The sequence below is a fragment of the Musca domestica genome, unplaced genomic scaffold (genome assembly GCF_030504385.1).
Source record: "Musca domestica strain aabys unplaced genomic scaffold, Musca_domestica.polishedcontigs.V.1.1 31, whole genome shotgun sequence".
Taxonomy (NCBI): domain Eukaryota; kingdom Metazoa; phylum Arthropoda; class Insecta; order Diptera; family Muscidae; genus Musca; species Musca domestica.
Window position 1 is genome coordinate 7,713,174 of NW_026712309.1, and position 26,979 is coordinate 7,740,152.

At 36.8% G+C, this 26,979-nt stretch overlaps 1 protein-coding gene across 1 annotated transcript in view; it reads right to left on the reverse strand.

Annotated features, from left to right (window-relative positions):
• LOC101888960 (zinc finger protein 423 homolog) overlaps positions 1 to 26,979 on the reverse strand; it is an 87,118-nt gene that overhangs the window by 50,541 nt on the left and 9,598 nt on the right. The window contains exons 2-3 of the mRNA XM_020038360.2: positions 21,803 to 22,042; positions 1,019 to 1,276 (exon numbers count right to left, since the gene is read on the reverse strand). Coding sequence (XP_019893919.2) covers positions 1,019 to 1,276; positions 21,803 to 22,042 — 498 coding nt within the window. The remainder of the gene's footprint in view (positions 1 to 1,018; positions 1,277 to 21,802; positions 22,043 to 26,979) is intronic.

Consider the following 26,979-nt stretch of genomic DNA (forward strand, 5'->3'; position numbering starts at 1 on the left):
CGACAAATTTGGCCAATATCGGATATTTTCTTTTTAAGACATACATATTAACAGATTGTCGGGCAGATATCGCTTGATGAACTCCAAAAGTTCTGAAGAGGGTTTCGTTCAAAGAAGGCAGTATCAAATGTTGGCTAAGGGTATAAAAAAGGAAATACGCCACAGTTATTAAAGTGCGGAGTGGGAAACAGTTTGTGAAATATTTAAGCCCTTTAAGCTCTTTTTAAAAAATATAGAAAAAAATAAAGAAAAAATTTCTCCAAATACATATATTGTGTAGTGGACCTTATTTCTCATTTCCAAAACATGACCTTTGTTACATTTTATATGACTTAGTTTAATTGACTGATATTCCTACATGTCCATAGGACTTTACAATGTCTACAGGGCTTTTGGCATGTAGAGTTTGCCATGTTTGTTCACGATTTACATAGCCTCTATAACACACACATGCTTTTGGTCCATTAGCGATGGTTTCCATCAGGTTTCTTGTAGAGTCGTAGTCAAGAAGTGTCCCTGAAATAGCCCTGAAATAGAAATTATCTGCCCATATTATAAATAAAAAGATGAAAATATTAACAAAATATTAACTTTTTGGACACATTTCGAACCTTGAAAGCATGGTACAATAAAAAGGTAAGGTAGAGCTATCAGCTGTTTTTTCTAAGTGTGCCCGACTTCTGCCAATTTTGTGTGTGTATTTATTGTTTTGAAAATTCCTTATTGTACCATGCTTTAAAGCATTAACCATATTTTCCTTCCAACATTAATGTTTGCCAGTTACTTTTTCTTAGCTCAACAAAATTAAAATAATTCATAATGATGCCTAATTTTCATTATTATCAGAAGAGTTTTCATATGTGTTGTTATATATAGTAGTGGTGATATCAAAAATTAAATTTGCTTCGCAAAAGATTAGAAAAATAAAGCTTTTTTAGCAATGTTTATGTTGATAAAAGTCAAGATAATATATTTTTCTGCAATTAAAAACACACACAAGAAATCGTAAAAATCTTACCGGAATAGTAACTGTCAAGACTCAGTAAGTCCTCATCCATATAATCATCTTCCAAATCATCCAACTCATTTGGGTCATCATCATCTTCATCGCCCATGTCTTCCCCATCGACGTCTTCTTTTTCATCTTTTTGGATGGTTTGATCCTTCAAGGAACTACACTCCTTTTCAACACACTCTTCAACAATTTCAATAGCTAGCTTCGTCATTTCGTCTTTATTCGCTGCAGAGCCGTGCGTGTGGTTCTCCGTAATATGACCTGATGAAAGAAATACACAAAGAAAAACAAATACTCAGTTGAGATTATGTTGATCATAAACACGTACATATGTATATCGGACCACAAAAATGTACTCCTCGTTGCCATTCATACTGCAAGCATGAATATCCATGCATCCACAGAAATAATCAAATAATTACATTCTAACTAAAAATGCATTAACGTGCCAAATTCCCAAAAGCGAATTATTTTATGGAAAACATTTCACAGGTACTCACACTCGAGCACATACCTTGGCTCGCCCATTCAATCGCTTACCCACAAAAAAAAAAAACTTTAGAAAGTGTTAACCTAACCGTACCGAACGGAACCAGCCAGTCAGGCAGCCAACCAAATATGCCCAAAATGCTCCAAAACCAAACTCCAAACACAATAACACACACGCTCACACACACTTCCACGACATGCCTGCAAGGCAACAAACAAGTCTTCGAGACACCAAGGAATGCCACAACAAAGTTTAAAAATCTGCTACTTCCACACAGTCAGCCAGCCATACACAATGGTGCCGCCGAAGATGATGCCATAAGTGTGTGCCCAGGGTCAAGAGGCACGGAGCCCTTCAGAAGAAAATCAATATGTTTCGTTTAAACTTCTACCCAAGCAAGAAATTTGCAACAAGGCGGGCGCACATGGCCACTACTGTGTGGGAATGTTGTGAGTGCCAGCCAAGACCTCGCAACCAACTCCAACCTCCAACTACTGACACATGCAATACTTTATGTAGAGTACATTGAGGATACCATAATGTTCGACATAGCTGCGGCTTGTCCCAGGTGTAAGGAATTTTGATTAGTCAAATCCCAGGGGTACCATAATTCCCCCACAGTAGTGCCAGTGCCAACCATTCAGTGTTACAGCCCGGCAGCCAGCCACCAGCCATAAAGAGCAAAGGCAGCAGCAACAACAAGAGTTGGCGAAGGGCACCACAAGTAAGTGGAGCGGGGGGAAGGTGGTGGTATTTGTTGTGACACACAAGTCTCTTTTGCTTGAAATGTATTTTTGCAGAGAATTCTGGTATTTTCAAGAGATTAAAGAAAGGTGAAAATAGCGCATGTCCCTGAGAGATATTCCTATCCAAGGCAAATGTATAAAGAGTATTGACGATAGTATTTCTCTTAGGTCGCTGCCAGAACAGCTGTTATTTTTGGAACGTTGTAAGAGGTATTTTGGAAAATAAAAAAAAAATATTTATAAATATATCATATGGATATTGCAGTTCTTTTGATTAAACAAATAATGTCGTTGTAAAGAAGGCCTTGAGCCTCTGAGAATTGTAATTGTAATCGCTTAACATTTCCACAGATATGAACTTTGCGCCCGTGCAAAATTTACTTTGGCCAAGCTCATCGGCCCGATAATGTAACCCAAGCTATATCAATAATATTTACCGTCTAGGTCAGATTGGTCATGACAAGGAGTAATTTTAAACTTAGCTTAAAGCTCTTTGAGAAACTCATTATTTTTGGAGTAATTCAAACGGATGAATAGTTTTCAAAATAGTTTAAAAAAATGTGTTTTAGCCTAAAATAGTTGGTTTTGCGGAAAAAATGTTTTGTGGCTTCAAAGGAAAAGTAAAGCTTGAATTGAAAAGTATGATCGATACCCCTTAAAATATTTCAAAATAATAGTTCACCTTATGAGGAAATTATGGCACAATCAAGACATCAGTAAGAAACTAACAAAGTTCAGACTGGAATGTTTTCTACAATTTCGCATCAACAATTAATGGAATGAATTTCTTGAGAGCTTGAATCACCAACTAATAACTTTCATTTCTGGATAAGCATTTCATTTTAAGTAATTTTTGGTAGCCGTAACTATTAACCTATCGGTTGTTATAAACTACAACGCTATGTTGTGAAGGTAAAATAAGTTTGTAACAACTCGAAATAATGGTATACATTATATTGGACATCATATCCACAGGTCTTTAATTTGTAATCAAACTACATGTCGCAATTGTGTTCCGATCTTCACGAAATTTTTAATGGAGTTAGGATAATGGTTAGAAGCCTATATATATTTACACCCTCCACCATACTATGGAGGATATATTAACATTGTCATTCCGTCTGTCAAACATGTCATGTCAGACCCAACAATGTATACATATTCTTTATAAGCGTAGTCGATCAAGCGATGTCCGTCTGCCTGTGTGTCTGTTGTAAACACGCCATCTTTCGAGCGAATTGAGATAGAAGTCTAAAATTTTGTATTTTGCCAGAAGGTAGGTTAAGTTGTAAAAAGGCTCATGTCGATGCAGGTTTCCATAGAGCCCCCATGATTGATGATTTGATGATTTTAGAGATTTTTTTGAACTGTTTTAAATTTCATAATTTATACTACAGCCTATGCAGGTCGACGTCTTCGTTTAGCCCCATATAAAGATGACTCCCGATATTCGATATTTTGATGGGTTTAACAACATTTTCAACCGGAATTGCTTAAATTTTGGTATTCAAAGGTTTTAACGGATACTACAACTTATGACAAAAAATTACTTATGCAGTTCCTCGCGAAAAAATGAACAAAAACAGTTTTCTTCAAACTTGGCAATCCCTATACAGGTCAAATTATGCGGATTTTGCTATACTTGAAAGGGTACTTCTGATCTATAAAATCATAACGATTTCATTGACGTTTAAAAGAGACATCAGAAATATAGCAATATATACAGGAGTCTAAATTTTGAATTCTCATCGAGACTAAATATGTAAATATTGTCACGGAATATTGCATGGTATCTTTGGTCTGACCGAAAACAAAGACATTTAGTTCTTTTTTAAATTTCATGGAAACGGAGATTTCTGGAAAATATTTTTTGTGTGATTGCGAAGATTATTCAAGTGGAGGAATGTACACTGGTGGCCAAAACTAAAGCAACTAAAATCGCAAAGACAATAAATGTCCTGTAACTTTTACAAAAATAAAAACATTGTAATTATTTTTCCAGTTTTTAATGAGGTGCTTAATTCACTTTTAGAAAACTAAAAATAAGAATACAAAAATAATATTGAATGAAAAATAATATATGGAAAACTAAAATGACCCAATTTTTGCTTGGACAAAACTAAAGCAACTTTTTTATTTTTTATTTTAAAATAATTAAATTTTGGCTAATAGTCGATAGCATCCATTATTTTTGATAGCAGCTGCACCCCTACGAGGCATTGAATCTATAACACGCTCAATTTGATCCTTGGGTATGCTTTTCCAGGCACACTGAACTCTTTAGAAAATGTTGTGTTTATTTCTTTCCGAATCTCGCTTGATCTTCCTATCTACGATACTCCAAAGGTTTTCTATGGGGTTTAGGTCAGATGATTGTGAGGACATGACATAACACCGATTTCTGACCTCCGCAACCAATCTTTGAGAAGTTTTGATGCATGCTTCCGATCATTTTCAAGCAGAAATGCCCACATAAGCCAACTATTTTCCTCAGCGGAAGGAAACAACGTGATTTTCAACACATCTTTGTAAACAAACCGATCCATAACTTCCTTTATTTCATGGATAGGCCCAAGTCCATAGAAAAAAAAAAAAAACAGTTCCACACAATTTTTGTCCCTCCCTCATGTTTCACTGTACCCTTGCAACACTGCGGCTCAAGTCTTTCATTTTTTTGGTCTTCTCATCGTAAAATTATTCATGTCAGAGCCTTAATATTAAACGTAGACTCATCCCAGAATAAAATGTTTTTCCATTGAGCTGGATTCCGATTAATATTATCGTTTCCGAAAGCCATCCTGGCTTTCCGATTTTTTCAGATATAAATGGCTTTTTTTGATGGCTTACGGACATGCAGACCAGCTGCCACTACACGTCTACGTACTGATCACGAGCTCATATCCAATGATAGCTCTCTCACCAATTCAATTGAATTCTTAAATTGTTGTTTTTTATTTCTCTCACAATTTGTTGATCAGAACGAGCTGAAGTTTTTCACGGCCTTCATCCCTTATAGACTGTTTCTACATTTCCAGTTTCATAAAACCGACTTAGTATACGAGAAATCACATAAATATTTATGAAATATTTCTCGGAAATAATTTTCTCCGATAGCTTGTTATAATTTGCTGTTTTACTTAAGTTCTGTATTTGCTTCTAGCCATTTTTAAACTTTTATGGGCAGTACTTAAAAAAAAAACAAACATATGCTGTTGTAGAAAACTTCTCAAAAATGATTTATGACAAGCGAAATTGTTGAAGGAAGCAAAAAGCGATAAATATAACAGTAAAAACATCTGAAATTGCAGCGATCATATGAATGTACAACAGAGTTGCTTTTGTTTTGTCCAAGCCAAAATCGGGTTAATTGACTTTACTATACATTATTTTTTATATAAAAATTAATTTTGGTTCTTTGTTTAAAGTTTTTAAAAAGTGAATAAAGTGCCTAATTTAAAACTGGAAAAACTTTCTAATTTTCTTAATTTTTAAAAAAGTTACATGACATTCATTCTCCTTGTAAGTTTAGTTGCTTTAGTTTTGGCCACCAGTGTATGTTAGAAATCAAAACTTTTAAAAATTATGGGTAAGTAGCTTGATAAGCAAGAAGCCACCACTACCAAAAAATGGATAGAATGGATTATTTGGTAATGGAATTTTTTCCTGCATTGAAGTGGACGAAATTATCCATTACATTTCTAATTCTGACACAGTAATTCGTCGTTCGTATAGAATAATCTTTTTAACAGCCAAGTGACTGATTAGTATGAACAAATACCTACATTTGTGGCCCAAATTGTTATTGTCAAAAACACGAAACACGACCTGTTGGTCGACCTGTTGGCGTGTTTCTTTACCAAGTACTTGACATTACTGCCTGAATGGCAGAAACGAAGAGAACGGCGACGACGAGAACAAACATGATTTCTCTTTGCACAATAAATTGACAAATTGCTAAAGAAAAGAGCATTTGCGATGTGTGAATGTGAAATGGCAAAAGGCAAAGACAAAGCGACAACATCAACAGCCAACTTAAGCACTTAACGAGTTGTATGTGTGAGTAAGTGGCATGCCACTGTACAATGCCACCTCAGAGATTTGCAAAAGTTTTTATGACACATGAAACGTAACATAACAACACTCGAATGCATAAGAGTGTGGTAGCGGAGGCTATATATATGTGTGTGTATATGTGTATGGCTGCTATACATACACATATGTTTGTGTTTATTACGCTCATCGCACATTTAGCCAGCTTGGCTTTTGTAACGAACAACACCAAACTATTGACAAACTACACTGTGCAAACACACACACACACACACACTCTCACATACAAACTAACATATGTACAATTCTTACCACGGCGACTCATCAAACGCACGTAGTTTTTAGTAATGCCCATGGGACTTTGAAGCCATCAATGCTAAGTCAGTCAGTCAGCCAGCCAACCAGTCATACAGTCATCTGGTAATTTAGACGCAAATGAAAATCGTGTAAATGAAGTCAATTCGTTTACGAGTTCTAATAACAAAAAGACCAACAACCATTTATTTCTGCTCTCCACCAATTTGTAGGAGCGTTCATCAATTTCGCGCTCCGCACTTCTCGACCGGTACGTCTAGGACATGTGCCGCGAGAGCGAGGTGCAAGATATTCGCCATGCACTTGTATGTCGTATACGTAACGCGTATTTTTAAAGTCATCAAATAAAACCGCGAAACAAGAATTCCCCACGAACACTGGCAACACGCCTGCCTCCATCGAAGTACGTGCGTGTGTGTTGCCGCGTTTGCATTCGTCGAACAAATTGAAAGTCCTTGCACTAATCAAACCATCCATGTCATCCACGACAATATGTATGTGTGTGTGTGTATGAGTAACTTTTTGATGATGGAATGTTAAGTAAGTCTGCCTGAAGGGTTCCGCATTCTAGTTAAATATCCGCCGCCAACAGTTCGTACGCAAACACCAACGACAGCAACATTGATGCGTTCAAAGTCTAATTATGCTGACAACTTTTGCGAATTTGTGAATGCTATGTTACGTCAAGAGTTTTTAGAGTAGTACGTACACAGCATTAAGATGGGTCGGCATGAAATGTACAATCAAGATATTAGTGTTAAAATTGTCAAGAAGCAAGTAATAATTCAAGAGGGGATCGCTTCCTCAACTCTTTTGAATCAAGGTATATGTTAGTCAGAAATAAGTTACTGAAAGCAGTATTTAAGTCCTAAGCAGCTGTGGTAGTGCATTTCACCAAAACATATGATTTATCATTTTTGTATTTCTGGAATTATGGCCAGATATAATTTGTACAGATTCATTGGCTTCTTATAATCCTGTTTTCGAAGCAGTTTAGTTTGGGCTACACTTTTTTATGAAACAGCTATACTAAAATCAGAATTCTTACTCACTTTTATGGTTAAACAAGAGCATTGGATTGACTCCATAAACCTGAAGCAAATATCTTAAAACATAGTTTTTTCTTTAGAAATTTAAATTCCTATACATACACATAACTATATAAGAACCACTCTTACGGGGGTTCTTTAAATTTGCCTTAGTTAGTGTGAACTGTTAATCACGATTGATTGTTACTAAATAATTCAACAATATATTGTTGCTTTATCTGACTTAGATTTTTTTTTTAAAGTAAAAATTTCATTTGCAGATGGCATACAGGGTAAGACAAAAAAAAAAAAAACAGCAAATTCAAACGCCATAATTTTTCCACGAATTAAGGCCTTCAAACGGCCAATGAAACCATCAATATTCGGCAATCTATTCTGATGCCACGGTCGATTAATACGAGCGGAGAGCGACCATCGGCTGTTATGGCGGCCCACACAATCACTTGGCCGGCGCTTGAGTCCTGGTGGCCAACCGAAGGTGCACATTTTCAGCTTACCTCTTTGGCAAGTAAACACGATCGTTCTGCTTGTTTTTTTTACAAACTGCTGGACAACGAATGTTTTCTCATCGGAGAAAACAAAATTCGGCAGTTCACAATTTTCGGCCAAGCGAACTCTTTCTAAGTTCTTTGACTTTTTGGAATTTAAATGACTTTATCCCGAGTTCATTTTTCAATATTTGCCGAATGGAATATTGCGATATGTTCAGCTCAGGAGCCATTTTTCGGCCACTGCGACGCGGGTTTCGATCAAGTCGCTCCTCTACTTTTCGGACCATTTCTGCTGATGTTGCTGTTTTCTTTCGTCCACTTCCTTGACGTCGGGCTACGCTACCAATAGCACGGTAACGAGCGATGATACGAGACACAAAAGATTTATTCACATTTTAATGCTGGAGTGCTTTAACGATAGCCACTTGTGGTTTTCCAGCCAAATAAAAAGAAATCACACTATCACGCTTGAATTCCATCACGAATAACTTTTTGCTGGAAAATTCTCACTAAAATGCTTTTGTACGCTTGTAAACAATGTAATGAGCTGTCACTGGAATAATTTAAACAGCTGTCGGGCGAGTAGCTTAGAAATGACAGCAGTCTGAAGTTTGTTGCGGTTTTTTCATCTCACTTTGTAGGTCTGAATTCCTTATTAAGGTGATCTTACCAAAAAAATCAGACACTTGGTAGTTGATTAAGCCGAATAATCCATTACAAAGTACAAAAAATAAAAATAAAAATACAAAAAACCTCGTTACTAAGTAATGTATAACTTCGTCACAGAGTGTGCGTATCCGAGTAAAAACCCTAATATTGTGATTTCGAGACTCAGCATTGCCAAACGAAGAAAGAACAATACGATCAGTTGTTAATGTTGATGTTTGCGAGTTCAGTGCCAGCAGTTGATTTTGAAAAGTACCCATTTCTTTTGCCGACCTTTTGGTGGACGACAAATAGTCACATATTTTGGTTGGTATGCTCTTGCATATTGGTTGCCATGTATGTTATTATGATTGGTTGCCATGTATGTTATAACGATTGTCAGAAACTGGTTAGGAAGTTTTTGCAGGGTATAAATGAACATATATTGTCAAATATTTTTCTAACCGATAACAAGATAAAATTGTTCCCTTAGTCCTACAAAGAATTATCAAATTCTTATATAAATAACATAAAATATATAGACATAGAAATATCAAACACATAATAAAAGGTTTCACACAACTTGATTATGTAACGCCAAAGTGGTACATTTATGTTAATTATTGTTGTGTTCCATTCAGAGGACCTAGGAAATATCGTAATATTTTCCCGAACCACTCTTATATATGAATGTTTCCAATTGACCATTTGTGAAAAAACACCATGGCCATATCCGGGTATACCGATAAGTAACACTAAAGAACTCCATGTGATGATGAGCATATTGCCCGTCCAGGACATTAGATAGTCAGTCAGCCAGTCCTTGGTATCTTTGTTAATTCTATGGAAATCGTGAAAACGCCTCTAACTTTCGGAACTTTCATTACGAGCATCGACGTCGTCATAAAACGTTGATTCAACATCCACGCTGTACCCACATCTTCACAGTCACACACACACACATGGTGAATACCATTCGTATTCATTCAAATAAGCTGCAACATCTGGGGAATACTTTTATCGAACAATTTGAATACTGCGTCGTCGTCGAACATTGCACACACACACATGCATAGGTTGTATGTTCGTTGTTGCCATGAATGCGGTCGTCGATGTTTTCTTTCCAGCTAATGACGATGGCGTAACTACAAACGGCATTTTTGTCGCTTGTCTGTTTTGCAACATACCTATACAACGTATGTACACACCAACATATGTGTGATGATGATGATCTGCACATGCATCTGCACTCACACACCTTCCAATTTAATATCTGCACTTATGTATGTGTGTGTGCCATTCGTGCCATAGAAATTTGTGCCATTCTTTGTCACTTTATTGCATAGCTTTACGAGTCCATTATCAAGGATGTGATGCCGCGAAAGTCAGTGTATCCATTTATTGTTAGATTTGTGGTTTCGTCACCTTCACCAGGTCGTTTTGTTTATGACTACGGAAGTACATATTTTCGCCAAATGACAGACATACACATGCATATCCTGGTTTACCGTTATAAAACTGCTCAGAATCATTAGAGGTATCTTCTTACACACATTATTCAATGTGATAATAATATTAATAATCATAATTACAATAAATATTATTTAAATTCTTACTACTACTTTTTCCTTCACTGTGAGAAATTGCGATACTGTTCCACTTTTGTTTTCCGTCTCCGTTTATGAGATTTTTTTTTAAACAATAGCCGATCTTTTGTTGGTTGTAATAAAAGGCATGTATAGGCGCTTTTTGTACGGCTCCAGAAAAGGTCTTTTCTTTTAAAATCTTAAAACTACGAAAAGAGAGAAATTCGCTCTGATATCCAAATTTTTGTAAAGGTTTCCTACGGTTTCTCCAGAAAAGTTTCCGAGTAATCTGCACATACTCGTCTGTTTTGTTTGAAAAAACAAAGTTAAACTTTTTTTGACGACATGTTTTACCCTTCATTCCGAAAAGTTTCAGAGTACTCTGCACATACTCTTTTGAAAGAAGTAGAAACATTTTGTGAATACCACTCTTGTAATTTGGAATTATTTATTTATGATCACGGTATTTTTTTTTTATTTTTATAATTTAGATGCAGCATTGGAACACACTCCTGGAACTATGGGAAGTATCGTAGAAACGAACATCAAATTATTTTCGGCCAAATCCTCCGACAATATTAAACCTTTTTCCGATAACTTTTCGTATTTAGAAAAGTTTAGGTATTTTTTCCGATTTTCGGAAAAAAACTATTGAAAATATTCATATTTTTTAAGAATTTTGGATCAAACAACCGAACATTTTCCGAATTTCGAATCAACAATCCGCGAATTTTCAGAATTTGAAAAGTAAAAAATGTGCAAAGAAAGAAACTTATGTCATGTCCTGCTAGGTTTAATACATTTCAAAATAGCTGTTTTTGTGGTCAATAATCGTTTTGCTTAGTGTTAAAACATAACTTAAATATTCTAAGGTTCTCCCTTCTGTGATCACTACTTATAGAAATACATATTACATATGCGTCTCAACGTACTTCTTTGTTTCTTGACGCTATTGTACATTTCATTAACGTGGCTGATTTTCAATGATGCGATCGTAATTACATTCCAATAGTCCAGCGTATTCATATTAAGAGTTTTCGTCACGTCGTTGCTAACTATGTTAAGGATAAACGCTTTCATCTGCAATTACATTCGCCCCCAAAATATATATATGAATGTGTATATGCCTGTAAATTGGGTTCAGTAAAAGAGTATGAAAGTCAGACCCTTTATTGGTTATCACGCCAAAATGTGTTTAATAATGGACTGTCTTTACGTACCTTAGACTAAAATATTCCTAGGTTCTTAGTGTCCCAGAAGTAATTTGACCCTGTGTTGTACATATTCGGCAAATATCCCCTTCTCACGTTCAACATACACACTTATGTGGTTGCACAACACACAAAACAAACATATATGAATATTCCCAGCAAACTAAACATATGAATATTTTGGAAAGGAGTTCGGTTCGAACTTCGGGTGGAGATGTTGACATATTTGCTGATCGGTGGGAAGGATTAAATACTGAGGGTTGCCCGACAAAAATCGGTAGGGAGTATTGTCGGATAGTTATCGGCCCGAATTCGGAAGTAAAAACTATGATTTTAAAGCAAAACCTGAAAAAAAATGATTTTATGTCCAAAGCGGATTCTCTTTTGGAAATCACTCTCTCCATAAATTCAAATCGCAAGAGAAAACATACAACTCACAAGTAAGAAAATTCGGTGAATAATGTGGCTAAAATCATCAAAGTACCGAATATCGAGAGGTGCAGTTATATGGGGGCTATGCAAAGACGGGGAAATGCACAGACAATTTTCTGTCTTAGACTGTACTATCCATTATGAACTTCAAATACCAAATTTGAAACATTTGTCGCTAAAATCATCAAAATACCGAATATCGGGAGGTACCGTTATATGTGGGCTATACCCAAAACGTGGACCCACATGACTCATTTTTAATATCAAAAGTCCTCAGACATAATACACATTTGAGTAACATTTTATCAACCACAGACGGACTTACGGATGGACATCGCTAAATGGACATAGAATTTTATGCTGATCAAGAATGTATATACTTTGTGGGGTCTAAAATGTATATTTCGAGGTGTTACAAATGAAATTGCAAACTTAATATACCCCCATAATATGGTGGAGGGTATATAAAGCAATATGAACATTTTTTTGGTTGAGGCAGTTAGACGTCCATTAGAAACTTTAATTTAAAAATTTCAGACAATTCCGTTGAAAAAAAATTGAAAAAAGCCATCAGAATACTAAATATGTAGGGTTGTACCGTTATATGGGGGCTGTTCCACTATGTGGACTTATATTAACAACACGGGAACACGTAACAACCCTTAAATACAAAATTCCAGACAATTTCGGTGAAAAAAGCACAGAAAATCGTCGTTAAAATGAGGGTGTAGCGTTATAAAAAGTAGGCCGATAAAGCCATCTTCGTGACCTAAGTTCATATAAAATATCTCAATTCCTTCGGAAGATAGCGTGGTTGCAACCGACGGACGAACATGGCTAAATCGGATTAGAATTTTACGCTGATCATTACTTTCTTTGAGTTACAAACGGAATGACAAACTTAATATACCCTTCATGTTATGGTGGAAGGTATACAAATACAAATATACAATTCAATCATAGCTAAATCAAAATGAGTTTGGACAATAGTCCGTCATGTCGGCCATTCCTCAAATAGTTCGCTGGGTTGCCATGCATTTGAATGCAGTTTACGTCACATAGTGGGGTCTAAGGTGATAAAGAGAAATTACCACGACCTGCTCTAAGTGTAGATGTCCTGTGAGATTTGTTGTCCGCTCCCAATTGCACAGGATTGCACTGCAGGTTGCCTGAGTAGTTGACTTACTGGCTGCTTGCAATGCTTTTAATTCGATTCGTAGTTCTGTTGGCAACGAAATCCAATGGGATTAGCCGTACTCAAACTCAAATATGCTCATCCTGCTCCTGTCACCGAAGTGTTCGCTCATTTTGCATTGGCATTGTCTTGTTGTGTTTGTTGCTCTAGAGTATTGAAGAGCAACAAAATATCCGATTCTGTAAATATGGGTGCGAATGTGTTTTGTGTGTATGTGCGTGTGTTGGTTTGTGTGTTCAATGAACTATAAAATATTCTAAAATAATAAAAAAAAGTGACTGAACCTATTCCCAATGGGGATTCAATAAATGTTAAAAGTTTATTTGTAGTCGGTTCGGTTCGGTTGTTGTTATTTTTGTGCTACTTTCACAACTGTGGAAGGGTTTGCTGTGGTGTGTATGTGTGTGTATGTATATCTGTGGAAAGGGAGAGCAAGAAGGCCACTGAAGGACTCCTTGCTCTTGCTACAACAAATGTCGTTGTTCTTGTTGTTGTAACACGTCAAAAAGGTGTCACATACGCAAAATATGATAAACTTTACTTTTGTCTCATGTTCAATACCCAACGGATTAATAATGGAAAAATGAGCAACTCCAACGGCTGCCGAACAACACCACTGACAGCAACAGCAGTAATAACAGAGCCTGTAAAAATGCCAGCCAACCACAAAAGTAATAATAATACACACACATACACTCACACACATAATAACACATATATGCATGTAAACGTACATTCGTACACGATTTCCAACAGGCTTGAGTGCTTGTCTGCGTAGCAGGATATGCTTCCTTCAAGATGCTGCAAAAGCATAACCACAGAGCCACAGCCACATTTACACCTTCACCTTCCAGCTTCCCCAATGATGAAGATGCTGCATTTACATTGCTTTGCCGCCACATCGCCGTAGCTAGCAGCAGCTCATTGTTGTCAGAGATTATTTCGAATGAACCCAATATTCACTCACCATTCATTCATATGCCGAACTGTTTAACTACATATGCTGCTGTATGTTAACTGTATTAAGTCCTCTGTCTGTCATATTCCCGCTGCGATTTCAAGATCTTAAGTAAAATTTCAAGGTATCTGTGTGTGTTGTGCTCACACACACATACATTTGTGATACAGTGTACAGTGTATCACAAAACAAATTTGTACCATGTCGATCTTGCAGTTCAATTGTTTTTATTCACTCGAGAGAAGAAATTAATAAAGCGGCTCAGAGTTTTCGGATACTAGGTATTAGCATATGTCGCGTTCTAGTGGCCTGGTGTTATGACTTAAGTGAAAATGTATATGAGATTCAGCATAATAGTAGCTGCAAATCATTTGACCGTTAAGGAATATCCGCATGTTAAAACCAGTAAAGAAAGTCTTAAAGTCGGGCGGGGCCGACTTTATGATACCCTACACCACTTTGCTAATTTAGTAGAGCTCCGCATAACAATTAAACGTTTTTTTATGGGAGAATTCAATCATACACGCTATGATTATAATTATAATTTAAAGTTTAAAGGATTAAATAGGCAGAAGCATTTGTATCTTTTAAATTCGGACTTGTATTGCCCATTGGTGCAAAATTAATTTGAAATCAGATAAAGATATATATGGAAGCTATATCCAAATCTGAACCGATCTCGATAAAATTTGGCAAAGATATTTCTGAGGTGTAATTGATATATTTCCCTGAATATCGATATTGTGGAGTGCATATTATGGCTGTGGGTAACAAATACAACATATCGGATGAACAATATACATGGGAGATATAGCTATATCTGAACCGATCTTCACTACCTTCTAGACTCAATTCGGTGGTATGTGCCAAATTTCATCGCATTTGGTATTTGCGATAAAATTTAGCAAATGTATTTCTGAGCTGTATTTGATATATTTCTCGAAATATTGTTGTTACAGAGTGCATATTACGGCTGCGGAGGACAAAAATAACAAATCGGATGAACAATATATATGGGAGCTACAGTTATATCTGAACTGATTTCGATCAAATTTTACATACTTATTTTCAGGTCCAATCTGATCGTACGTGCAAAATTCCATACTATTCGGACTGATATTACACGTTTGATGCACAATAAAAGGCAAATCGGACGAAGATATATGTGGGAGTTATATCTAAAATTTGACCGATTATCTCCAATTTCAATAGGGTTCGTCCTTGGGCCAAACAAATGATTTGCGCAAAATTTCATCTGGATAGGGCAATAAATGCGAACTGTACTTTGTTTACAAAAATACATGGACAGACGGACAGACGGACAGACGGACGGGCGGACATGCATAAATCGACTCAGAATGTGATTCTATGCAGATCATCAAAAGGAACTATGGGCCTATCTCGTTTCCTTTTGCCTGTTACAAACAAATGCACAAAAACATAATACCCTGACCACCTTGTGGTGTAGGGTATAATCATGATAGAGTTCGCACTAAAAAAGGTAGATTTTTTTTTTAAATTTGCCCTGGTATTGATATTTTTCATGGGATATTTGGTATTGAAAATGGAATGTATCGGTCCAGGTTGAGATGTAGCTGCTCGAAATAATCATTTTCCCCCCCACAATGTACATACATTCTTCATCAGCATAAATTTCTATAGTCGATTTTGCCATGTCAGTCTGTGGAAATCACTCTTACTTTCACACGGAGTGAAGTAGGTTGATAAATTTATGCTTATATCCGTAGTATTTTTACTCTACGTCTCAGTGTATTATGTCTTTGTGCGTTTGTTTTTAACATGCAGAAGGAAACGAAATAGACCCATTGTTCCTTTTCCTGAACTCCATAGAATCCATAATGTGTAGCATCCATTAGCAAACTGTATATAGAGGCACAGGTTTTCGTATGTCCCTCATATAACGATAACGTAAAATGTATAAAATGTATAAAATGTATAAAATGTTTGAACATTTTTGATTTGACATACATCTGAAATTCTGTGGTACTTTATATATTTTGTACGTAGTATTCTACTTAACGTTAGAAACTCTCAATTAAATTTCTTTTCCTTCCCACCTCTCATACTTTTATAAATCACTGTACTTGAGTAAAAACTATACTACATACACATTTACAAAGCAACACATACACATGGCATAAAAATGCCTGCTACTTGTATGGCAATGTATAATTTTTTATTCACACGGATGTGGTTCCCAGAGGACACCAAACACTCATACAAACTCTGGGGTGTGCGTTTCGTCGCATACGATGCGTGCGTGTGTGCGAACTTCATTCGTAGGACAAAGGAGTAATGTACTTTTTCATATTGGAAATTATGGTTGTTATGACACTCGCATTAAATGAAAACATACCCTGCATTCGAGTCCTGGTCGATGGATTTCAGTGATGGTAAAAAAAATGATATTCAAATGTGAATAGCACTTTTTTCGATAGGATGATAATGACAAGCAGGATCTCTTTATAGGAATTGAGAGAATGAAGACGTATTTATTTTTCATGGGATATTTGGTATTGCAGCACCGAAATTTAACAACATTTTGATCATTTTCACAATAAAACCTCTCTTACTTGACCCAAATCTAGCGCATAAACATTTGTTTGTACGTATGTTTGCTCCAGCGTCTAGCAACATTATGCTGTATATTACGCTTAACTCACTCATAGAAAATACATCCTTACGCCAATACATATGCACACTGGGACTCAAACACTCAAACACTCACACATACATACCCACATACAAAAACTCGCGCGCGTGTGTGTGTGCTGGAACATATCAGCTTTCACATACACAGGGAATGCAGGAAAATATTCATATAACTTTAGATACTCTGTGGGATTTCGAAGTAAAAAAGACAATTTTCGGATCCCCAAAACTTATCACACAGTCTCATTTCCCCCCAGAACATTATACAACACCCCAGAGACCAAAGGGAGAATAAACCAAATAGCTATATGCTCTCATACGAGAAGCAGCAGCAAGTTATGGCAATGGAGCACTGGCAAGTGGCAAACGCTGCCAGAAAACAGCTGTGAATGGATGAAGAATTTCGTTCGCTCTGTCCTTGTCGGGGCGGGGGTTATTGAAGAAATGAATGGCATACAAAGTTGGAATAAATTCGAGTGATGAATAAGTTCGGTATATTTTGCCAAAATATTGCAGATGCAATTTAAATGTTGGGTAACATATACACATGAGCGTATGTGAACATACATATGTACGAAGTATATAAAAAATTAAAATTATTTTTTAATGATTTAGCATTCAATATTTTTAGCGATGTTTACAAATAAATAACAGTATGTTTTTGTGGGGGGAGGGGGGTGGCTAAAATGGATTGTCTTAATTAATGTAATACAGAAATATATATTTTTTGAAACAGCAATGTGGATCACTCTAATATACATAGGCGACGCATCGTACAGTCTGCCAAAATAATGTTTACAAATGGAAGAAATCTCATTTCAACAAAGTACTAAGAGTGTGTTTCCACGATTTCATCAAACATTCTTCCACGTTCATTTATTGGTGGAGAAAGAAACCATGGAAAGACAGATAGAAATTTTTTTCATACTCCCACAATTTACTTTGAAATATCATAATTATACCCTACACCACAAGGTGGTCAGGGTATTATGTCTTTTGCATTTGCAAGAGGCCAAAAGAAACGAGATAGATACATAATTCCTTTTGATGATCTGCATAGAATCACATTCTGAGTCGATTTATGCATGTCCGCCCGTCCGTCTGTCCATGTATTTTTGTAAACAAAGTCGCATTTATTGGCCGATCCAGTTGAATTTGTGCCCAAATCATTTGTTTGACCCAAGGACGAACCCTATTTAAATTGGAGACAATCGATCCGAATTTAGATATAACTCCCATATATATCTTCGTCCGATTTGTTTTTTATTGTGCACCAAACAGGGTGAGATAAAAAACTGCAACAAAGTCAATCGCCATAGTTTTTACATTTTAACTTTATTGAATGAAAGCAAAAAATGTCGGAAAAAATATAAGAATAAGTTTAGATTTGTTCAAATTGGTCACTATTGGCACGAATTATGGCCTTCAAACGGCCAATGAAACCCCCACACGCTGCCCGAATGTTGCTCTGCGGTATTTTGGTGCCAACACTTTGGTAATTTTTAGTGCCAACCTTGCTTTCCAAATACTCCAGGCACAATAGTTCAACGGATTGGTATCCGGAGATTTTGGTGGCCATTTTGCGATGGAAATGAAGCGAATAACCTCATTTTGTGCTGAGTCCTGTTGGTCTGCAACCAAATGTTTGCGTTCCCAAAGCCTCCAGAATATTTTCGCGATAATATTCTGATGCCACGGTCGATTAATACGGGCGGAGAGCAACCATCGGCTGTTATGGCTGCACACACCATCACGGCGCTTGAGTTCCGGTGGCCAACCGAAGGTGCACATTTTCAGCTGACTTCTTTAGCAAGTAATCACGTTAATTTTGTTTGTTTACAAACTGCTGAACATCGAATGATTTCTCATCGGACAAAACCAAGTTCGGCAGTTCACCACTTTCGGCCAAGCTAAGCAACTCTTTAGTTCCTTTGAGTCTATTTTCTTTCTGTTGCGGTATAAGTTCTTGCACTTTTTGGAAATTTGGAAAGGCTTTACCCCGAGTTCATTTTTCAATATCTGCTGAATGGAATATTGCGATATGTTCAGCTCACGAGCTATTTTTCTGCGACGCGGGTTTCGGTGCTGATGTTGCTTTTTTCTTCCGTCCACTTCCTTGACGTCGGGCTACGCTACCAGTATCACGGTTACGAGCGATGGTACGAGACACTAAAGATTTATTCACATTTAAATGCTGGAGTGCTCTAACAATAGCCACTTGTGGTTTTCCAGCCAAATATAAAGAAATCACACCATCACGCTTGAATTCCATCACGAATAACTTGTTTTTTCTTTTTAACACCAAAATGCTTTTGTACTCTTGTAAACAATATAATGAGCTGTCACTGAAATAATTTTAACAACTGTCGGACGAGTGGCTTAGAAATAACTGCAGTCTGAAATTGGTTATAGTTTTTTCATCTCACCCTGTATAGCTCAGAAATACCTTTGCCAAATTTTATCGAGATCTGTTCAGATTTGGATATAGCTCTCATATATATCTTTATCCGATTTCAAGTTAATTGTGCCAAAATTGAAAAGGCACCAATGCCTCGGCAAATTTAGTGGAAATCGATTCAGGTGAAGATATTCCTCTCATACACATAAAAAACACATGAATTTCATTGAATACTAAATCCAAGCAAATTTTAGGTCATCATTTTCAAAATTGTATTGTTTTTTCAAACATTTTTTTTTTGCTTTTGCAAGGAGCTGCTTGACAAACTGCATACCCATGTCCCTATTTTGTATTTCGTTTATTGTGTAACTGGCATCCAGCTACCCGTTCTGCCTACTGGCTGTCCATCTAACAGACCGTACATGTCGAAGAAGCATTTATGTTTGTATTACTTAGCATTACGAGGCGTGTATGTACCATAAAATGTGTGGCATGCTGCTCTGTGGCGCCCTCTGTACACCCAAGTGCCATAATAAAGGCTCACAGGAATATTTTCATGTAATGTACGAGCTCTCGGACGACACAACATGGACACATCAAAGTTTATGTGGAACACAACCACAGCGAGCTAACAGTTGCAGCATGGTCATCACAACAATACAGCCGCAACAGACATAAACACAGACAGATGGACGGACACATGTTGGCCCAACAAGGCCATCGACGCTACCAAGAGCAAAATATCAACATTTATGTAATGGTTATGGCGTATGGTGCGTCTTCTCTCTCTCTCTCCCTCTCTCTCTGTTTCCCTCTATCTGGCTCTGGTTCCGTGTGCAAGATTGTGGGCAAATTCAATATTACACTCACATGGATGTTTGGCCCTATTGTGGGTGAACTACACATGCCTTGGCATGTCGGTTCATGTCACACAGAACAAATTCGATTGCAGAGCTATATTCAAGAATTTCTTACATTTGAAGCTAGGCGAAAATGCTCAGTAACGCAACTGTTTACGCACAATGACATGATCTAAATAATAATTACCGATCCACGATTAGTTTTAATGAATATTAAACTAAAGCAGTCCAGTTCAAATTTGTTTTACTCAAAAGATATAAGTAAGTAACGTGTTCTCCAAATGCACATTCCTAAAAATTACACCAAACTTCGTCTAAGACCCACGCATGTGTTTAATTTTCCATTGTATTACATTACTTTAAGATATCGGACATCCCAATTGGCTGACGAAGTGGACACTCCTCAGATCTGTCCCCATAACAATACGGAGCATACTCTCCGACTCGAGTCTCAGTGTAAGTGTATGACAGGAAATGACCACCACACCACACACTGAGAATACAAGTTCAAGTAGTTATAGCGATGAGCACAAGACCAAGCAACAACAAATGAGTTGTTCTGCAGTTGGCTGTTTGACCAACCGGTCAGTTGTTGGTCTTCTCAGTTGCTACTCATTGACCAAAAATGAAATTTGCATTTTTGCTATTTATGAGACTGTTGAGAGTTATTAGCTGGCCAAGTCGGTACTCGTGGGAGTGTTAACTTTGTTATATCAATACAAGCATTTGTAAAAGGACAATTGCGTAGGCAGGCATACATAGATACATACATATATCTACAGTAAACACATTGACATTACAGAGGATGGTCGATATAAATACATAAAGCCTGAGTTCCATTGAGAGGGAGTGATTAAGGGAAAATGTATAACATTTTGTAAGGGTCCATAGGTCTAGTCGAGCCTTGGGCAAATGTCCAGCAAAAATTCTCATTGCCAAACAATGGTTTTTCTATCCAATTTGCTGAGGTCGTAACTACTTACAATGCAACCTACCAACCCCTCATTTTGATAATCTCCCGAAATAAGTAAATAGCTTTCGGCAACTAAATGTCAACAAATAATTAGAAAAAAAATTTGAGTACATTAATTGGTAATGAGGAGAATAAGTCCTTTTTCTTAGAAACAACTTTAAAGTCTTATAAAATTACCTTTCTTAAGATTATTTGCCCATTGAGTTCCGAAAAATTTTGCTGAGTGCTCTGTACTACAAATTAAAGAGTAACAAAACTGGCTCTGGGACAACCATTTACTGCGCATTGGAAATATTGTAGTAGGAACAGCTTTCTCGTCGAGACGTTGATACTACCGGACAAGATGATCTATCGAAGAGCAATATTCCCGTCATCATTTGCGACTTGTGGGATATTTTAAAACAGGTTAGGATTTGCTACATCCACAAGTAGCATTTTAAGCGCAATTTGGAATCAACAATCTAAGAATCCGTTTTTGGATATCCCCATCCCGTCATATTTTCCGAACAAATATTACCAAGAAGAATGTATTTTTTTTAACATAAATGTTCTTATTGTTTCAAATATGGCCCAAATCTTCCATATTTTTTTTTTTTTTTAATTTATTTATGTATTAATTTTTTTTCGAATCATCAAATTTACATTACATCCTAATATACATATAAAAAAGCAACAGAAGCAAGAAACTGGCTACGATATGGAATCAAAAACTTACCATTGTTATTATTGGTAGTTACAATTTTGTCTACCGATGACACGACTGCTGTTGTTGTTGTTGCTGCTGTAGTAGTAGTGGGACTCGCCACTAGGGATGGGTGGGTGTCTTTAGTTTTCATATCTTTACAAGATTGACCATCAGCCTTGTCACTCTCCATACTTTCAGTCTCACTAAGTAGCTCCTCCTTAGGATCCAGCAACGATAGAGGATCTTCACAATCCTCAGCCGTCTCACCCACTGCAACAGAAATAGAAAAAATTCAAATATTATGACAACAAGAAAATGAAAACATTAAATCACTATGACAAGGAACACCGACTTCTTTTTGGTGTATGGGTCTGATGAGTAAACACACACACACACACCCTCACGTACATACGTAAGCAAACATAAATCTTAAACGTATAAAAATACACCCTCGTTACCCCTTTAATGGCCAAATAAAAATTAGTTATGCAATCGAATTTTAATATTTATATGCCCCCCGGTAACAGCTCCAGATATATTCACTCTCACACTCGCATTCGGACAAATGGGGCAGCAAACCAGAAACAAAAGCACACCAACACCAAGCAAAGTACTTTTGAGCCACCTTCATGTCGTATTGGCGGGTGCTCTGTCCGTCGATGTGGAAAGTATCGCCCAAACGAAAGAAATTTGTTTTTAGAGCAAATTGGTTTTCTTTACTGCTGTTGGATCGTTGCTTATGTCGGCGTTGTTTTTCCGCCGTCAACAACGCCATCATCCACAGTTTTCTTCTGGTGTTCGCTGCAACCATAACCGAAACACGGAGCAACACCACAACAACAGGAACGGGTAACGGCAACGAAGTGCCAGCTCACTTTATGCAGATTAAGCTTAAGCACTCCCCAGACGACCATAGAGGTATAAATTCTATTTACACGTACGTATATTTTATTTTTTACCAATAGCTCAACTTAAGTACCAAAAGACATTCTGCAACCACCACCACCACCACCACCAACGAGCGACACCACTCATTCATATGAACTTGGTGTCATTTGTTAGCATGTGAGTGTGGCTGAATGGGCCAGCTACAAATGGCTCCGTCAAATTCATCTTGGCCCAAACATTTGTACTTCCTTGTGTCCACTACACATGTAAGAGAATGGTTTGGGGGAGGGTGAGTTTGAGTTGAAGCAAAATACAGTGGCGATCTCTTAATGAATTGCCTGCAAAAGGTGTTGCTGCTCCATTCACAGGCCAATGTCCGAGGCGCTAACCGTTATTACCGTTTCCTGTTATGAGTTTTATTTCATACTTCTCGTCTCTGCTTTCGCATGCTATCTGCTCATTATGATTAGGAATTGTTCAATCCGTCCTCCATACTAGTAAACCCCCTCACGTTGCTGCGAGGGATGGGAATTCGGTTAATTGGGTTTCTCCACCTTCCCTCACCGCCTGGGTAGTTTTGGTTTGTCCATTTTCAAACATCGTCAGTGATGTCGTTTTTTTTACTTTTTTTACACGAAACATGTGTAATCGTTTGCAATTAAATTGAATTTTTCATAAATATCCAAGCATTTCGTATCCTCAACGGCTGTGAAGAGAACATTTGTGCACACACATATCGTACGATTCGAGCCATTCGTCCCTTCCATAAATGTATCGTTAAGATTTTAAACTACACCTCAAGGAATCCGAAAAAATGGCCATTTGCAAACAAGCGTATCACAGACCGCCACAGATAATGAATTTTGACGTGAGTGTGTTGGTGCGTTTTAGGACAGGCTGGAGTGTATTCAAGTTGGCAAAAAAAAATTAAAATATGCGTAAAAAATAACATTTTAATCACGTTTAAGGAATAAATAATGAAATTATTGTTTGAAAGAACTTAGATTGTCATAGATGTGGTTGAAATGCAATTTCGAGTTTAGTGGTCATACACACAAATGTATTTTACAGAGGAGAAAAAAAAATGAAGTAGATCAACAACTAATTCTACTGACACCCTCTATAAAAATTATTTGTACCATGTTTTTTGCAGAACTTTTAAATATTGTATAAGAGATCTATATATTACGGTGTGTTTGAACTACATCGGGTAATCCCATGACACTGCATAAAATGTTTATGTAGAGGGACACCCGGAAGGATCGGACCGTTATATTCGATTTTCACAATTGCACAAAATATTGGGATGTACTAAGATTTCGCATATTTCGAGAGTTATTATCATTCGAAAGTTTTACCTTTTGTGGGGAAAATACCAAGAGGAGCGGGGCAATATTTTTGGGGGGTTACCAGAAGGTAGATAAACAACCCTGAATTCGATCTAAATTTGCTAAAAAATATTACGATACACCAGTTTGGCCCAAATCGTGGGCACACAACAGACTGACAGGGCTATATCGACTATAAATGTTCTGAAATGGATTTTGTCTAAATTATACCGTTTAAAACGACTAGTTATACATCCCATCTTTATATTTAGCCATATGACTTATGATGTAATAAATCTTCCAACTTCATTTTGATAAATCTGAGGTATTCTCCATCTGTTTACCTCTCTTATCAATACAGGAAAAACGTTGCCTGGAGTAGGCATATACATTTTAGAGGGGATATGTAGTGATTTTCTCACAAACAAATTGGTCCATTCTATATGGTATGGCTACTTTTTCTCTGCTGTGGAAAAGTTCAAAAAGTACCGCCGTATGGGGCTACATTTAAAAATGTTTTGTTACAGTTAGTTTTGTTCGAAATCTTCCGAAAATCCCCAAACCCATAAAATAATTTAAACCAATAGGGACCGTTTTGCCAAATTGAGGACCAACATTAAGTCAGAACTTTTTTGTCTGTTGAGAGTTGCAGCAGATTCGGTTGAAAACTATGGCTAAAGCTCCTAAAATAACTTAAACAAGGGGACTATACCAAAACTCATTTCCAATATCAATATCTTCGGACTCAAAATACATATCATCATAATTTTATCTTCCTATGTGATTTCCTCAATCAGACGAACAAAGACAATTAAATTTGAATTCTATTAAAAATATATAAAACAAGTAAGCAAAGGCTACAGTCGAGCGGGGCCGACCGTTGAATACCCTACAACACTATAATAAACGATACAGTTATATAGGCAAGATACTCGAAAGAATTTCACAAGATATTGTGACAAATAATAAAAGAAAACCATCAGGTTTCGTTCTCTTATTTTCGAATAATAGCAACTTAAACTAATTTGTTCATTTCCAATTTATTGATAGATGTTGCACGTAAATGGTCTTCCTAGATCTGGAACCAGTATTTCCCAAAGACCTATAATCTCTCAGAAGTGGCAAAAGATTAACATTTATTATTGGTTTTTGACTGAAACGCATCTATATGAGATACAGCCATATGACTATATTCTTCAACGAAATCAGCGTTAACGAAATAGTCAGAAGTGCGTCTTCCCTGTTTTTGTGAATTCTCCAAAAAGTCACTGGAATGGACATTTTCGTATTTTGTTTACAAAAGTTGGCAAACTCCTTTACACATTGAATATTTTTGGATGGCCATCCAAAACTGCTTGGCTTTTGCAATGTCCGGTAACCCCCATTCAAATGTGCGTGAGGATTGGGCGATAATTACGACCTGCTGACAATTTTGCAGTTTTTTGGTCCATTTCAACCACTAAATATATGGCGATCATCTCCAAAAAGAGTAGGCTTCTATTCTGACCCTCATCTTATCCCCATGCAAAATTTCGTAAGGATCGGGCCATAAATGCGATCTGTATATGATAACCTGATATCCTAACTACTTAGTTTTGTTAGCTGTAGAAATATTACCAAATGTTTAATTCAAAATGAAAATATGCAAAATGGAAAAAATATGAGAAAATATTACAAAATCAATATTTTCATCTTTAGAGAGATATTTGTATGCGTTTTTAGACGTTTTTCCTTTCCTGCCAAGAGGCCATTCTGAATTAATGAGAACTGTCGAAATCAATTCAGCCGTTCTCGACATATATGAGATCTTTCAAGCATATCTTCTTTGATAGACATATATATCGCATATACTTGCTATATATTCGATTTTTTGGATCTTAACATCAATGTAAAGATCAGAAGTAACCTTGTCATGGCTTTGTGATTTCGCCGGGATTTAAAATATTAGCGGTTTAATGAAAAATTTTGAATTTTTTCAACAAAAAAGATATGGCCTATTTTACCCGCTAAATATTATCCGATGACCACCCAAATTGGTAGGCTTCTTCCCCGCCCTAAACTCTAGCTACATGCGAAATGTCGCGTCGATTGGTCTATAATTGTGACCTGTAGAGCTACTGCAAAATCCGACATTTTTTCAGTATTTGGTCCATTTCAACCCCTAAATATTTGGCGATCATCTCCAAAAGAAATAGGGTTCTATTCTGACCCTAGCCCCACCTCCATTCTAAATTTCGTGAAGATCGGGCCATAATTGCGACCTGTAGAGTGATTACAAATTAACATGGACAGACGGACAGGCGGACAGACGGACGGATGGACATACATAGCTAGATCGACTCAGCTCGGCGAGATAGGAAGATCCATATATACTTTCCTATGTGGGAAATCAATATTTCGTGGTGTTACATAATTTTGGGCCAATCAAACTTATAATACCCCCAACACATAGTGTTGTAGGGTATAATTAAAATTAATTTTTTGTTGAGTTTTAAACTTAATATTTTCCCCATTATATGGTGGAGGGTATAAAAAGATAGGCCCCATAATAATAATGATGACTTGGTCTCACAAAAGTTATGATTTACCTGTAATCATTCACAAACTATTTTGCTGTACATAATTACGCCATAATTTTATTTTTTTTTTAATTTTATTGAATGAAAGCAAAAATGTCGGAAATAGCATCAAATATTAGAATAAATTTAGATTTGTTCGAATTGGCCACCTTTGGCACGAATTATGGCCTTCAAACGGCCAATGAAACCGTCTCACGCTGACCGAATGTTGCTCTGCGGTATTTTGGTCCATTCCCGGCGAAGCGCTTGCTTGAGGTGATCGACACTTTGGTATTTTTCAGTGCCAAACTGGCTTTCCAAAATACTTCAGACACAATAGTCCAACGTATTGGTATCCGGAGATTTTAGAATTGAAGCGAGGAATCTTATTTTGTAACCATTCTTGGGTGGCGCGTGCTGAGTGCGATCTGCG